Below are 16,272 nucleotides of genomic sequence, written 5' to 3'. Positions count from 1 at the left end.
ATTACTAAATGATTCAACGTTTTTCTGACACCCCAGAATTTACTGGCATTCTCATCTCTTATTCTCTTTAATCACATCCTCTTTCAGTCCAAAACCTGCTGCACACACATTTCATGCATTTAAAATTCTACAGAACCCCTAACTCTAAAGCAAACAGTGGCAATTGGCATTTATTGTTGAAGCTTTTTTTTTTTTTGGTAGCCTGGCACCCAGTAATATGTTAACTAATGGGATGTCGAATGGAGTTATTTGCCTTTGCTGCTGAAGAATAACAATTCAACCAAACAGGATATTGAATTTACATTCTCTGAATCTCCTCTTGATTTGTATGACCAAGCTATCTCCCAAGTCTACATCCGAAATAAATTATTAAAATGGGGAAGCATTGTGAATTTTACAGTGCAAAAGGCATCAGAACTGCACAATATATATATATTTTAAGGGGAGACTACAGTACCACACTGCTACACACAGTTTTACTCTATTGAAAATGTACCTAAAGGAATGTCATTAGCTAGCATACACACTCACACACTCACACACACTTCCACGCTGCACCCTATGACTCCTCGGGGTTGATTCTAATGATACCCATGTGATTTCTCCAGCAGATCCATGATCAGTGTGCAAACAGGGAATCCAGGACCCGACCGAAGAAGCCCTATCTTTGCCTTTTGTTTCCTACTGTGCTTTTTTTTAAAAGACGATGTTAGGGAAGCACGAATGAGGAAAACCTTATCACAAAAGATGTCTGAAATGTGACATATATCCTCAGGGGGACAATTGCGCTTTGTGTCTCTGTGGCCCACTTTTCCTTCATATTGATGCTTTGCTACACATGAATGACAAACAGCAGCATCACATGTAAAGGTCTCTCAAGTCAAATCCATTAGCAAAGGTCCAGAGCAGAGAGGCATCATATCCCTCCATTGAGGGAAATGTTTACTCTTTGCATTTAATTGTTCGGCGCAGTGTGAAAGGACTTGTCCAATTGGGTTAAATGTGGATCCTCGGTTTCCCTTTTAATCTGAGACTTGCACCCCCATACCCACGCATAAAAAAACAAAAAACGCTGCTACAGATAAAAAGCGACCAAAACAGTAGAGCATGGATATAGTGGTGAATGGCTCATAGAGGATATTTATGTAATCTTAGGGCACCAGGGCTGACTCAAACCCGACTCAGAGCTGCTGTTGCACGGAGAGGCCCAAGGACAGTAGCAAATTTTCTAAATCCCTGGTAGACACAGAAAGTTAAGACAAGCAGTGTTGCAATAAAACAAAGCCCAACCCATTTATCTGAGCATCCCACACAACCCCTGGCCCAGATTTACAGCCCCGGGCATCCAGAGCTACCAAATCTTCTGGCAGCCACCGCCGCAGATATTGATAGGGAGCGTGAGAATCCCACCAAGGAATTCTGAGCTGGAGGGGCCTAAGTTCCCAACACATGAGCTTGTCCCCTCAATGTAGCCTGGAATCACACACACATACACACACACACACACACACACACCAAAAGCGTTAGATATAAAACTGTATAATCACATTGTAAATTGGGATAAATTGTCTCTCATTGATTTTTGCTCTTTCTCTGAACTTGTCTAGCAAGTATCGCGTGGTATGCGACATTAAGGCTTTATGGATTGTTTGACACAGCGCGGTTCTTTGATGAGCATTTGTACCCGATGAGACAGAACACAGCCGCTATTCCATCAACAAGAAAATGCCTTTTGAAAACAAATAAAAACAGGGCCTCTCTCATCATTAGATCTAAAGAACTTAATCCTGCGCAGAGGCCGCTCCTCTCTTTCCACTTAAAAACCTTTTTTTTCTTTGTATCCATCGCATATGGATTTCCTTTGTGGCGTTTGCGCGCATACCAAGTTGCTCATGCTAACCTCAGGAGGCAGAAGAGGCCAATCTTCACCATCATACCCCCTCTCCCCCCCACCTCCCCACTCTTTAGGTTACCCCCCTAGGGTGCAGAAACAGATACTTTTGAAATTATTCGCAAGATAAAAGTAAAGATTAAAAAAAAATGATTTACAGATTACAGCGGTGGAAAGAAGTCTTGCACAGAGATAGAAGAGAGGGCATTTGTTATTACACCAAATGCTTTTGTTCCTGAAAAGTTAAAGCATGGCAGTTTGGTGCTATCACATTGTGCAAACGAGCTTTGAATTAAAGCAGGATTTTTTATTCCTGCTGAGTGAAAATTTTCTCTTTGATTTATCTCCACATTTTTTCACTGCCAACTCATAAAACATGAAAAGGACAATACAAATCACCACCACCACCACCCCCACCACCACACACACACACACACACACCCTACACACACACAAACATACACTACGCCCGCACAGACACACACCTACACAAGCCAGTATTTATGGGGGGCTGGTCTTTTCCGTCCACCGCGGGGGTAAATATTGGTAATAGGTGACGTGCCATTTTGGCTGTGGGGGCTTTGCTTTTAGTGTCTATGAAAATTGCAGAAATGCCTTGTAGTCACATGAAATTGTACAGCGGGCATGGAGGCACTCTCATTGTTGTGTTTGCTCCTCGCTGAAGCTCCGAGGCTCTTCAGCTAGAAAACAACAATGGCCCCCGTTGTTCTGTCTCTTCTACATTCATGCCTGGTAAAAAAAAAAAAAAAAAGGGAACATAAAACTCCCTTCTCTCTGCGAGCCCCTGCTAGTTGCTCTTGTATCGGCACAGTTCAGGCACAGAGGAATAGTTTTCAAAGTGTCACCGTTTAGGGCATGGTTTGGATGTCAGCAGCTAAATGAATAAATAATGTGCCCTCAAGTTGCATTTGATGTAGCGGGATCTGATCTGTTATGACTTTTCACTCAAGCTAGCTAACATCCAGATGTTAGAGGAAAACCTTTTTTTTTTTTTTTCTTTTTTTTTTTCTCCCCTCCCCTCAGGTTGCTAATGAAACATGGAACAGGGAATGTGTTCAACGACAAAAACATTAGGAAGGAGGTTGGAAAGAGGCAGATGGGTGGAATTGTTTTCACATAAAACCAAAATTGTATTGATCCGGCTGCGCTGCGCTGCGCTGTGTGTAAAAATCTGTATGCGCGATCACAATTACACAATGTGAGTAACTACAGTATGTGTTGGAATCGCTCTGGGCTTTTTTGCTGCTAAGTAGGCATATAATAGGAAGAGAGATAGAGTGCGTGTTGTGTGCAGTTTTTGAGGAAGTGCAGACAACCCGAGGCCAGATTCGCCTGCAGTGTTTGGACATGGCCTACTTCTAAGCGTCATTAATGTGGTCTTCTACTCTGTTTAAAGTACACAAATGGGATTTTAATTCATACTCAGAGTTCCGTATGCAGAGCGAGCGTCTGCACTGTGTCTTTTCTTTCCGCTGTTCCACTGCAATTCAGAGCCGTAGTTTAAAAGTAATTGGGATATCTTGATAAAATATTACAGATTTCACAAAGTGATGACATCCTAGTATGTGTGGCGCCTCGCTGTATGACCTTGAGTACCCTCAGTAAGCTGCAGTGTCTGAGGATGTGTGCAGTTGTGGTGCTGTTGTGGCCCACTCTTGTCTCATGGACTTTGTAGTGCCTGTGTGTGTGTGTGTTTGAATAATGTCCTGCAGGAGACACTCTAAGTGCAACGTCTAGGACTCAGGCGTCAGCAGTAATATCAGGGCAACCTCTCCTCTCCTCTGTGTGCAATGGCATGGGGGATATTACAGCATTAGAGTGCATGAATTATGGCCATATTGTTAGCTCAATGTCAGGGGACTTTGACATGTTTCTGGTTGCACCATGGCATCAGTCAAAAGCTAGAAAAAGGGAGAAATAGGGATTATGAAATGTATTTTAAGTATTTTCCTGCACAGACTGTTTTGGACTCTGGTGATAAATGTAAGCCAATTTCACTGAATAATGCTATATTGAATTAGGATGCCACATTTGTCACAAAACTGTCGTGAGCTTAAGGCCGCTCCACTGTTTGATCTGAAGGCTGCTGTGCTAACATAGAGCCAGGTATGATGAGTATTCTGTGTCATAGTAAATGGATCTGTGCATTTCTCAAAGAGAGATTGGAGGGGGTGGAGGGGGGGAAAGAAAGAAAAAAAAAAGAGAGAAAAGACCAACCAGTGCAATAACAAAGGATGCATTACCTAATAGATTTGGCAGAAATACAGAGTTCAGGGTGGTCTGATAAAGCTGGGTTACAGTACTTTAATCAATCACTAAGAACACGAGCCAATTTAGGAAGAAGCCTGACATTCAAGATAGGCTTTCAGACAGGATTAGAAATAGTGAATGGAGAGTAGACATATCTTCCAGGGCGAGCCGAAAGGACTGTTGTCAAGGGACAGTGTTCCCTACTCCATGTGTGATATTGAAGCATGTGTCTGCCTCACCCACCCACCCACCCACCCCCCACACACACATATTCTGTCTTCCCGGCTTTGGCCCTCAGTTACACTTGTGTTTTGTTTTGTTGTGTTTTTTCAGCAAATTCAGATGAGTACTAGTAACAAGACAGCCTGGGTCGTCTCTATTCTTTACTCTCTCCCTTCAAGAAAGGGCACTGTCATTTAAAATGTCCCCCAGAGCTCATCATCATCTGGATGCTCTGGCCTGACTAATAATATCTAGAATATCAATGTGAGCATGCGGCGTGTTTTCATATACAGATAACCGGGAGAGACACTGGAGGAAAAACAGCTGCTTTTGTTCCCCCTCTAGGACATCTTTCTGGTGCGCTGGAAACTTTGTTGAATTACTGATTAGCTTTTTTTCTAAATTTCAGGATAAATCTGAGTGTATCCACTTTTTTAAAAAAAATAAAAATGATCTATTTTCTAATGCTTTAGGGTCCTCTAAAGGGAAATCCTTGGCTCCAGCTCAGGCCCTTTAGCCTGAGTGAGATCAATGGAAAAAGCAGCCAGGGACTGTGATGGTGCTGGATAAGGACGGTTCAACTGTGGTGATTGATATCACCTCACTAATCCTCCTACATCTCCTGTAAATCCACCTGGATGTAGCTCTGAATGAGCCTGTAATGTGATGAATTAAGATTTAAATGCTCAAACCTCATTTGCATTTCCAATTTTTCATTCTTAATACAGTACAGTATGAAAAATGAAAAAAACTAAAGCGTCTATTTTATTTCTTAATGCTATTTATAGGTCTTATTTGCAGCATTTAGGCTCTCCTGATGCTGCAAATAAAGTATGTCCTCTTTTCATCATTTGAAAGCATTCCACTGCAAACTAGGCCTTCTCTGAAATGTCAAATACTGTGTCCCATAATGAATATTAAAACATTATTAATTTCTTAAACATGTCTTATTAATGGCTTAGAGAGGCCACGCAGTGCAGCATGTGTTTGTTTGGTCTTTGTTTACGCCGACGATGAAGGTCACCCCCTCATTAGTGCAGCAGTATCTTTTTTGATGTTGTGATATACATAATCAAGTGTGGCTCAAATAGCTGTTTACTGTTGACCTTTAGTTAAAAGCACATCACTGTTGGGTTGCCTCGAAACTTAATTATGCTCCCATAAAACTCCAGGCATCATGTACGGTGGACAGACCTCATTTAATCTGCTGTCATTAGGCTACAGTAACCCGGTGCTTCCTGTGTAAATAGGACCCGCGCCATAATGCTCATGAATCTATTATGCTGGGTTTTTTTTTTCTTGTCATAAAATTTAAAAAAAAAAAGAAAGAAAAGATGCTGCGGGTTTAGCTGTGTCAAGCGCACTCGTGTACATCTCAGCTTTCAACTATGTATTCAGAAATCCTGCTTGTCACACAACAATACACTTTGGCACCTCTCACTTCTTTGCAACTACCATGCATTTGCATGTCAATAGCATCATTCTACCACTGCGCTTTTGGCATTTGTGAATACTCTGTGAGGAAGCCAAGTAGTCGAGGTCTTTGAAAAGAAACATCAGAGCAATACATTGTGCGTTCATTAACACATTATTTTCTCAAACCCCATCATGGTTTAATTGATCAACAATCACAATTATCATGCAGGATATTTTTTTAAAGCATGTGCAGAGTAAGGAAGTGCATGCCTGAAGCTGAGGATATATGATGCAACTGAGTTCACACTGCGATGCTTTTAGATCAAAACAAATTAATTAATTCATGTTCTTACATGAAGTCTGGAGTCTAACACCATATATTACCTAAATGTGAAATATCTCTCTGTTTGCATGTTACTGTAACTGCTGCAAATGCATATAAGGCAGCTAATGCATTATTAGCTCATTAATTTTACAGGCAGCATCTGGGTCATGTCTCTGCTTGGTATATGTATGATTCTGTGGAGCCCCTTCACACCACATGATAAAGCTGATCTTTCAATTTTCCCTGAGAACTGCAGCCTACTTACCTTAAATTAAAGCTGTTATTTAGCTTATTAGGCCATGAAAAGATTCATTTTCTCAGTATACTGACAGTATATTTTGTACGTGCCCACACATGCACACACACACACACACACATGCACAAAGCTATTACATTTCACAGTGCAGCCCCAACAGCTTTCGTTTTATTGTAAAATTAAATTTCACATTCTTCTGGACAAGTTGATCTGAATTTTTAATCTTTGTCTGGAGAAAACATAATTCAAAATGCAGTGGATGAAAGCGGTGAATTACATGCGCTCAGTGCAGGGCTTCACTGCTTTTTGAAATGGTGCATAGCTAAGTGTTGTCCTCAGGATGATCAGCTCTTCAAAGGCCTGGCTTTGTACTGTATGGTTTATGAGGATACTTCTGTTTGTGTTTTAGTTTCTGTAATGGAGGATGTATGTGTGTTTGGGGGAGGGTGGGGGGGGGGGGGGGATTGCATGGCAGTGGCAGTGGCATTCTAACCGCAAGAATTAATTTTCTCTGTTCCTAGCAGGAAATGTCCACCAAATTGCAGATGTTACTACATTGCAAATTACCCGCATAATCCCATTTTTAGATACATTTTGTAAGCAATTCATTTCTAAGATGGTCTAAATTATATTTTCACTAGAAGTGTCCTTCTGGCCCAGAGGAACTGTTTTGTTCTTTGTAAATAATGGCTCACCAATGTGCTATTGTGTTAGTTGCATATCTGCACTTGATTCTGTCTTTTCAAATGCTTATTCAGGCCAAGGACAACTGCATGGCCTCTTTAACACTGAGGAGAAGAGTCAATAGTAGCCATAGGAGCTGATCCATCTAAGATTTTATAAAGCAGTGCCAATGAACTTGGAACCCTGATTGTGGGAGATCAACTCCCTGTTGTAATTACCGGCCAGACCTCAATTAACTCACAGCAAACCCCCAGTTCAACTCTATATGTTTATGAAGTGTTAATAGCTGCTTAAAGAAAAATGCCCCCCCCCCCCCCCACACACATCCCTGTCAATTCTTTGGTACCGCTGATCCACTCAGATCAATGTTCAATGCACTGCATATCTGTAGATACATTACACACATTAGATACATGACACATTTTAAACATCCAATAAAGAGTTTAAATTGGATATAACCCATTTATCCCAAATGATACCCTCATTAATCTCAGAACCGTAAGCAATCAATAAATTTAAGTGAGTTCTGATTTCAGGCAGTAACTCTGATAACTGGCAGGGAGCTCCATGACAGTATTTAGACCAAAGAGTGCAGCAGCAGTAATACACAGCAGTTCACATTTGAAGTGATTGTCATAAACTTTGATTTGCTTTATAAATATATATATATATATATATATATATATATATATATATATATATATATGTGGCGCCATGCCAGCGCTGTTCAGGTTCCTTGCACTTGCCTGAATTTTATTAGGGATGCATCCCAGAAGGCTAAAAATCCATCCTCCTTTTCACTGTAAGCCAGAAATTGATGTTAGTGCTGCCATGTTATACGTGCTATCCTCACAGTAGAGGAGATGAGACGAGCTGCTTGAAATATCTGCTGAATTCTCCTTGGTATGCTCGAGTATATCCTCTCTAGGAATTCAATCATGTTTCACATGTGCTCGCTAAGTCCAATCAAATGTGTTGCCTCTTCACAGATGTAGGATGATTTGACCAACAACCAATGAATGCAGCATTCATAATGGTGTATATTAGTAATATATACTATAGCTGAACATCCAGCATGACACATGAAAATGCTAATTGTAGTAGATATTTATCAAGTCATAATGCTGAAACACACAGGAGACTTTTTTCTCTGGATGTTCAGTAATATTCTTGTAAAAGTTGTGTCAAAGAAGTGAAGGAACAGCACTAAGTCTACAGCCATGCTAGTAATGGCACTGTAAAGAAGCAAAGTGGTGCCTTGAGCTAAATGCTGATTTCAGCTTACTAACATGCTTTCAGTGGCAATGCTAATATGCTAATATTCAGCAGGTATAATATTTACTATATTCACCAGCTTAGTTTAGTGTGCTACCATGCTAACATTTGCTAATTAGAACTATGTCTGTTTGAACCAAAGTATCAGACAAACTGAAATATTGACCAAATGATGACACTACATACTGTAAAAACTCAGGGAATCTCCAAAGTCATTAAGATTCATCTTCTGTGTACCATGAATATCAAAGTGTTGCACTGACTGACAAAATAACATTGCCATCTCCAGAGCTGCTCACATGGCTAAACATTCTCCAAAATGAATGGCATGTTGTTTGTATGTGCACAGTAATACTATGGCTGTGAACCCCTATAATGCAACAACATCCAATGAGAGATTGTAATGGATGGATGGATGGATGCCAGACTTTAATTAGATGTGACTTGTTTATTGTCAGTGATTTGGCCATTTCTGAAGACACGGCAAAGGAAATCGTCTTGAGCTCTCTCTTTAGCAGCAGTTTGGAGCTGTGTTGGCACGGTGATAGAAATTGCACACAAAACATTTTCGTCAAGAGAACATATCCCACCCTGCAAACGGCATCTGTGGGAGCCAGGATAATGAGTATGCCATGTGTAAAGCCTTAATGTGTTTACATACGGCTAGATTAGAGACGGACCCAATACTTGCCCCTGCGGTTTCTCGCAGGATCCCTGTGGGCTACTTGAGTGATTAGCTACTTTGAGTTTTTTTCAGTAGGAGTGTCTAGTGGGACTCTTCAGCTGATCAATAGGAGTTAGGATGATGACCTGTTGGGGAAATTTCATTATTTATCATTTTCATTAAATGTAAGCTCCTCATTCCTTTCCCGTCTAATTGAGTCAGCGAGTTGTGATTAATATCCCTGCAGCCACACATATTGTTTCATCATATCATATCACTGCCTCAACTGTACATAACACCCAGTCATGAGAAGAGAGAGGCAGCATAGACTGCTTCTACTTGCCATTTTAGGACTTCTAGATCAAATCTGTCCCTATCATTTAAGTCACACAGACCAAACAGTTGTTTCAGCCACTGTCAGCAGTTAACAGAATGGCCATTATTTATTTGCTGTGCTACCACTCGATTCATCTCTACATGTACTCACCTGGAATCTGTCTTTATTTGGCCCGCCAGGCTCATCTCTCTATGCTTCCTGGGCCGTTTGGCTAGTAATGATACTCATGGCAGCATTTATCCACCAGCCAGGAGAAGGGGTGGTGCAGGCGGCCACAGCGACAGCAGCACTTTCATTCCTCACGTCTCCCTTTTGCTTCTTTAAAAATATGTCAGCATCACCGCGGTGATTAGCAGTCAGAATGCGCTGCGTCTTTGTCCTTGATTTAATGCCAAATCTCCTAAGTAATAATGACTGCACAGGCTCTGTGTCTGATGAAAAAAAAGCAAAGGAAATGGAATGGTGGGCCCTCATCCCTCACTGTTATAGCAGCATTGATTCTCAGCAGGAGTCTTATGAAGCCACACTTTGGTTTTGACATTTTGTGAACGTTGTTTCTGAAACATGCCAATCTCCTTGATTTGATATGGCATGCTGTTGTTCATCAAGCCGAGGAGCTTATATAAAGTGTGTGCCAGCGAGAGGAGATGCTGTATGTGTATACATTCATTATTGATTTTGCTGTGTTGAAATCGTTGTTTGCCTATCTGAAATAAACACGTGTAAACAGATCATTTACAGATATACTTCCTACATCATTGATGCACGGAGGCCAAAGAGCAATCCTGTCATCTTAAGCTAAACTGGTCTCAAAATGAGGCTTTCACACTGATGTAGACGTGTGTCTTTCTGGAGCACAAATGGAAGGTAAAGACACTAAATTGAGTTTCTGCCATTGCCACTCACATTTTAATGAGTTCAGCTGAGGTAACAGCGCGGATACATAAGTTTCTGTCATCTGCTTCCTGTCTTGTTGCTTGTCTCTTATTGTTTCTATAATGACACATGCAGTCTTGCTTATACTGTTACAGCAGCAGGAGCAATTGTAATCAGTGATTACACTCTCTCAGGTCAGGATAGCTCACTTTATTTGAAGTTAGATGTTCCAGAGGACTAATGCAGCTTTGTGAATGCCTTTGTTGCAGACTAGCTACTATAATAACAGAGTGGAGAGAGTCAGAACTCCATCTACTCAGAACTCTTATTGGTTCCTTTTTTATCAGAGTCCATTCAGCCTCTCTCTAAGGGATGTCGGGGCGTAGGAGTACATTTGGCTCTGTGCTCAGACTTTTATTGCGATGCAGAGATCTCTCTGCTGTAGGAGAACAAAGGGTGTTCTACAGTAAGTGTACATGGCTGTGGGCTCGGACCAGAATAAAGAGGAATAAAGTCTATGTTTTTCCTTCTAGATACGGGATCTGTGTGGGGACAACTCATATGTTGTGCTGTTGAATAATAATGAAAAGGGATTGGACCGGATGAATCTTACATGTCTTATTAATCACGGATCGGAGAAATGGGGAGGCGGGTGTTTAACAGCGTGTACTCGGTGGAGTGCCGTCTTGCATTAAGGGCTAATAAGAGCATCAGCACTGCAAACCACCCCCCCCCCTCCACCCACCTCACCCACCTCACCCACCTCCTCCTCCTCCCCTCCTCCCCCCGCCTCCATCAGCCCAGTTGTATTTATTACGGGCTGCAAGGCCACGGTGATGAGACGATCAATATTTCTGGGATGATGAGGGAGAACTCATGCAATCTCTCTCTTTCCCTCTGTTCCTCCCTTGGCAGTGCTTCAGCAGGTAGAGAGATCAAAGCCGGGAGGACCTCTGAGATGCTGTTGGAGGGGAGACTGATGAAGTCCTCTGTGCTGTGTGTCCTCTAAACACACACACTCAATCACACTGTCCTATGTCCTTGCTATGTCCTGATTAAAAAGTTTGACCTGATGTATTTTATCTCAACTAGAATTAGTGTTATCACACTTATTCTGCGGCTGTTTGTGCAGATGTAAACACAAATAGCTTTGGATGAAATTAAAAATCTAAATGTGGGTGTATCTACTGTAATGGGATTTATACTACACCTGCAGCAATTGGCTGATTAATCAATTAGTCGATCGGTAGAAAGTTAATTGAGGCTATTTTGATAATCAAATAATTGTTTGTATCTTTAACCAAAAATGTCAAATAGTTTCTGGATTCAGCTCCTCAAATATGATCATTTAATATCTGTCTTTGTCAAATGTGACAGGAAAGTGAAAATCTACCTACAGGTGATTTTTTACTGTTTGTTTATGTACAAAATCAGCAAATTAGTCAGTAATGAAAATAAGTGGTACCTGCAGCCTTAAATGAGACATGCATTTTTTATAAAACCTCCTCTGAACAGTTATTAAAGTTATTATTATTATCTTTGGCTTTGATTTGGAGGATTCAATATTTGAAGGTCCTTATACACATAGCTCAAAATGGATCTAAACAGAATTTAATTCAAGTTCAATTACAACAGTTTTTGAAGAGGATCAGACATGCAGATATGGGGGAAGTGATGTCCTCTAGGTTTTTGCCAGTTTATTAGGAGCACTTAACTACATCAGTCCTACATTAATGAAGCTTATTATGTCTAGTTACTATTAAACAACAGGTGTTAATTCAACTTTTAGTCATGTTGGAGGCTGTAATGGTGTTATATTGTGATGCATCTCTAATATCTAGCCTTTCCTCACTGAGATAAATGGGGTGGATAAAATACTCATTGATATAACCGCACAAAGTAAAGTCTCCAAATTGACCAAAAAATAAAATAAAATTAAATAAAATGTAAAACAGCTCACAGAAAACTGAACATTATAACCCTGCTGAAGGTTTAATGGAATGCAGGCTTGTTGTATTAAACACAGCGCTAGGTTTAGATAGGCGCACCTAATAAACAAGCAACTGAGTGTATTATATCACAGCTTGTGTTTTATGTTATTTGTAAGTGTTTTTTTGTGGAGCTGTGTTTATTTTTTTATAAGGTTTTAAACTAGATGAAGCTATAAATGTTGTAGTATTGATCGGTGCTACGGTTTGTTTGAATAAAAATAAACAGGAGTGAAATTATAATGTTACAAATAACAATATATATAATACAGTCTTTCAATATGGCTATAATATCTTCTAGGTTTTCTGCTTGTGTTACCCTAGTGAGCAGAGAAGGAACTTGTGCCAGTGTGACTTTTTGAGAATTTTGAAGCCTTTGCCCCTCTTGGCCCCCAGCAATGCATGCCTCTTAGTCCCCAGATTGGATACGGATGATTTTTTATGTATTATCACATAGAAGGTGCTCGATGTGCCGGAGTCCCTGAGCGGAATCATCCAACACACGCATTCATTTATACAAGTATCGATGGCGGTGGGCTCATCAGCTGTATTTACAAAATGTATGTGTGTTTTTGATATGAAGTGAGGGCTTCCTTGTACAACTACGCGTGCAGAATCCTCCGCCAGCCGTTCCGCTGATCCGCGGCTGCAGCAGATGGGAATAGCTTCCTAGCGATAACAGCACCTCCAGGAACGTCAGGATTGCTTTCTCTCACTGGTTACTGGCCCTCCAACGGCTGCTGATACATTATAAATCATTTACACAGTCATTTTGGAATGCAATATCCTCCTCTAAATGCTGGCTTTTCTTCTCCATTGTTATTAGAGCGAACGCTGCAGTGGGTGCCCAAGGCAGAGGGGCACCCTAAGCCAACAGAAATTGAAAATTGATCAGGCAGTGTGGGAAGGTGTTGTCGCTGGCACCACTGTGGTTCTCCCTGGGACTGTTGATTAGCATTTACAGGGCTGTCACTGGAAGAGCCTGTGTTGCCGGTAGCTACGTCCTCCTCTGCCCCTTTCTTTCTTCTTCCTCCCAAAACGGGACTTCTTGTCAGAGGAAAACAGGGTGTTGAGATTTAAATTCTACCATGTACATATCTATACCAAAGGGAGATGTAGGGAAAATGCTACATGACATTAAGCAGGACATGGAAATGTTATCATATTATGTTCTTGTGTGTAACTACTACTGCTGGGTTGTCCTGTAAATACTGTTATTCTTAAACTATAAAGTAAAGAGTAATTACCTATGGACAGTATGCCTTTCACATTTCAAATGCCCTATTAGCATTATTAGACAAGTTAATTGCAATATCCTAGTCATAGGCAGGTTCTTGATTATGTGGATTGATGGTATCACTAAGAGCTCTGTCATGTTTATGTGAGCTGTTTTATGTCATGGCAGAAAAGGACTCTACAAGTCAATAAAAATGACTGACTAAAAATGGGAACAAACTGGTGGGCTGTCAGGGAACTGTCATTAATTTTCCTGTCCTCTTCTCTTGCAGTACGGGATAGAAGATCAGTGGCGAGAGGACAGTGAATAAGGACGTCGCTGCAGAGAGGAGCTGCACAACTACGACTGTTTCTCCTCATCTGTAAGCCGCCAGGCTGCACTATCACAGCTGATGACTGTCCCTCAGGTGGCTGGACTGCAGCGCTGAGCAAAGGCACGGGAAGCCTGCGTGTTTGCTGAGGGGCTGCCCCGGCTTGTATGTTGGTCATTTGCAGTCGCACTCGCTCACAAGGACCATGTGGTTTTCTCCAAGGAGAAGTCGTCTCCCCTCGCAGAACTGGCACGGTGCCTACAGTTGCACCAATCATTTCAGCGTGTCCTTGTGGGTCTTAAGTTTTTGTTGGTGCTTTGCAGATGTGAGAGGTCAGAACTACCACCCCACTGTGAACACACAGTATGGGAAACTCAGAGGGGTCAGGGTGCCCCTGCCTAGTGAGATTCTGGGACCGGTGGACCAGTATCTGGGGGTTCCGTACGCTGCCTCCCCAGTGGGGGAAAAACGTTTCATGCCCCCCGAGCCTCCTTCTTCCTGGTCAGGGATCAAGAATGCCACCCACTTTGCTCCTGTCTGCCCCCAAAATATTCACAACGCCGTGCCAGACATCATGATGCCAATATGGTTCACCTTCAACCTGGATATAGTTACCACGTACATACAGGATCAACACGAGGATTGTCTTTATCTAAACATCTATGTTCCAACAGAGGATGGTGAGTGTGTCGAGTGTACAGGAAACCAAAACCTCTCCTCCTCTCTCCTGTCTCTGCCTTCCCCTCTCTCTTACTGTCTTTTCTCTAAAAAAACCTTGTCACCTCTGTATTTTGCGCGGAGCATGACCTGTTGTCTGGCGCATGCTGTGTCTGTGTCCATCATCTCAACCTCTCATCTTGACTTGAACTTTCATTTAGTCTTTTTCATCAACTCTCCCCTTCCATGCCACTGTTAGAGGTTCCTCTTTTGATGACTAAATGACTTATTAAAATGACTGAATAATTTTTTAAAAAATCTAATCATTCAAGGAAGAGATTGGAAAAACTTGGTGCACCTTCCTACCCTCACTGTCTTGACTGTTCTGGGGATTATTAGCCATTAGTGATCAGTAGCTTGCCTCATAAGTGAATGATCTACTGTAGGGTTGGTGAAATATTTTGTCTGGTACACGAGAGGCCTGTGGCATCAGCCTGACCTATGTAAGACCCTTTACTCTCCTCGCTTCATCCACAGTTTGTCCCTGCACAAAGCTAAATGCAGCAGTTGTTGTGCAAAAGGCAAACACACATTGGGCTCCACCATGACTGAAAGTCTTAAAAGGTTTACATATCCTCATCTTGACTCCCAAATGGCCCCTACTATTTCACCACTTGAAAGAGACCCACACAGGAAAATGGGCTTGAAATGTTAAGTGCTCTGACATCAAAATGGATAATGTCAAATATCAGATTAAAATGTACTGCAACTTTGGAAATCTAGCTTCTCAGCTGAGGTGACACACAGTTCTGTGTGGCTGTAATGGGTCTTAAATAGAAGTGCATGTGAATATGGGCTTCCTGTGTCCCAGGATGCAGCAAATTCATTCCACCATTTTGGAATATTTCTGCAGCAGCACCCCGGTTACTTTCTCAACAGGTCCTCTGTTGTTCTTGTTGTTGATGACTGGGAGGAGGGTGGGAGGAGGGAAGAGGGTGAAGAGGGGGTCTGACTCAGTCTGAGTTTTTGCATGTCACATGCGATCTTTTCCAGAGCACTCTGTTATTTTGTAGTTTTTCCATTCATTTTACAGTCAAAAGAATATCCAAGGAATGTGCCAGGAAACCCAACAAGAAAATGTGTAGAAAAGGAGGTATGTAAAAAAAAAAAAAGAAAAAGAAAAAAAAGCCAACACGGAACGAAAGAGGAATTGAATGAAAGAGAGAGGAGAGTGATGGTTGCGTCCTTCCAAAGCTGCCAATATCACCACCTATCAACTCCCAAATCAAAGTGCTAATTGGGATGAACATGGGACTAGTGACTCAGATCATCCTTAAGTGTGAGAGATGAGTAAATGCTTGTGTTGTATTGCATGTGTATGTGTGTGCGTGTGCGTGTGCGTGTGCGTGTGCGTGTGCGTGCGTGTGGCCGTGTGCATGCTTTAATGTAGTTTTACTATGAGAGTGTGTGAGTATGTGTGGGTGTGTGTGTGTGTGTGTGTGTGTGGGGGAAGCAGTGAAAATCCAGGTCCCTTAATAAATAATGGAGTGTTGTCAATCAATAGATCATGATGTATAAGAATAACCTGTATTTTTTTTTTTTAATGTTGTTTTATGGCTTGTTTATGTTCAAAGTGCAAGATGTGTAACTTAAACACAACTGTTGATTAAGTCAGAGGCAAGAGTGCGATTGTGAAATATTCGAACATAAAATGTGACTTGTTATGCAAAGAATTTTAGTCATGTTTCAGATTGCACTGACAGCACTTAAGACACTGGCTTATTGCAAGTATTTGTCAAACACGACACCTGAAAGCCGTTGATTAAATTTACACTAAAAAGTGGAGGGCCCACCTCTCTCTTA

General features: G+C 41.5%; 1 protein-coding gene across 7 annotated transcripts in view; it reads left to right on the top strand.

The window, feature by feature from the left end:
• The first annotated feature begins 14,311 nt into the window (after positions 1-14,311).
• The window catches only part of nlgn3a (neuroligin 3a), a 90,478-nt gene continuing 88,517 nt past the window's right edge, over positions 14,312-16,272 (top strand). For 5 of the 7 annotated variants that reach the window (XM_053323247.1, XM_053323251.1, XM_053323246.1 and 2 more), the window contains exon 1: positions 14,312-14,432. In XM_053323247.1, the coding sequence (XP_053179222.1) occupies positions 14,327-14,432 (106 nt within the window). In that variant the 5' untranslated portion in view covers positions 14,312-14,326. Of the gene's footprint in view, positions 14,433-15,502; positions 15,563-16,272 lie in introns of all 7 variants that reach the window. The other 2 variants (XM_053323249.1, XM_053323245.1) reach the window with 1 other exon arrangement.

The sequence above is a fragment of the Scomber japonicus genome, chromosome 8 (assembly GCF_027409825.1).
Source record: "Scomber japonicus isolate fScoJap1 chromosome 8, fScoJap1.pri, whole genome shotgun sequence".
In the NCBI taxonomy this organism is placed as follows: domain Eukaryota; kingdom Metazoa; phylum Chordata; class Actinopteri; order Scombriformes; family Scombridae; genus Scomber; species Scomber japonicus.
Note: the sequence above shows the minus strand (reverse complement) of the source record. Positions and strands in the feature narration are given on the sequence as shown.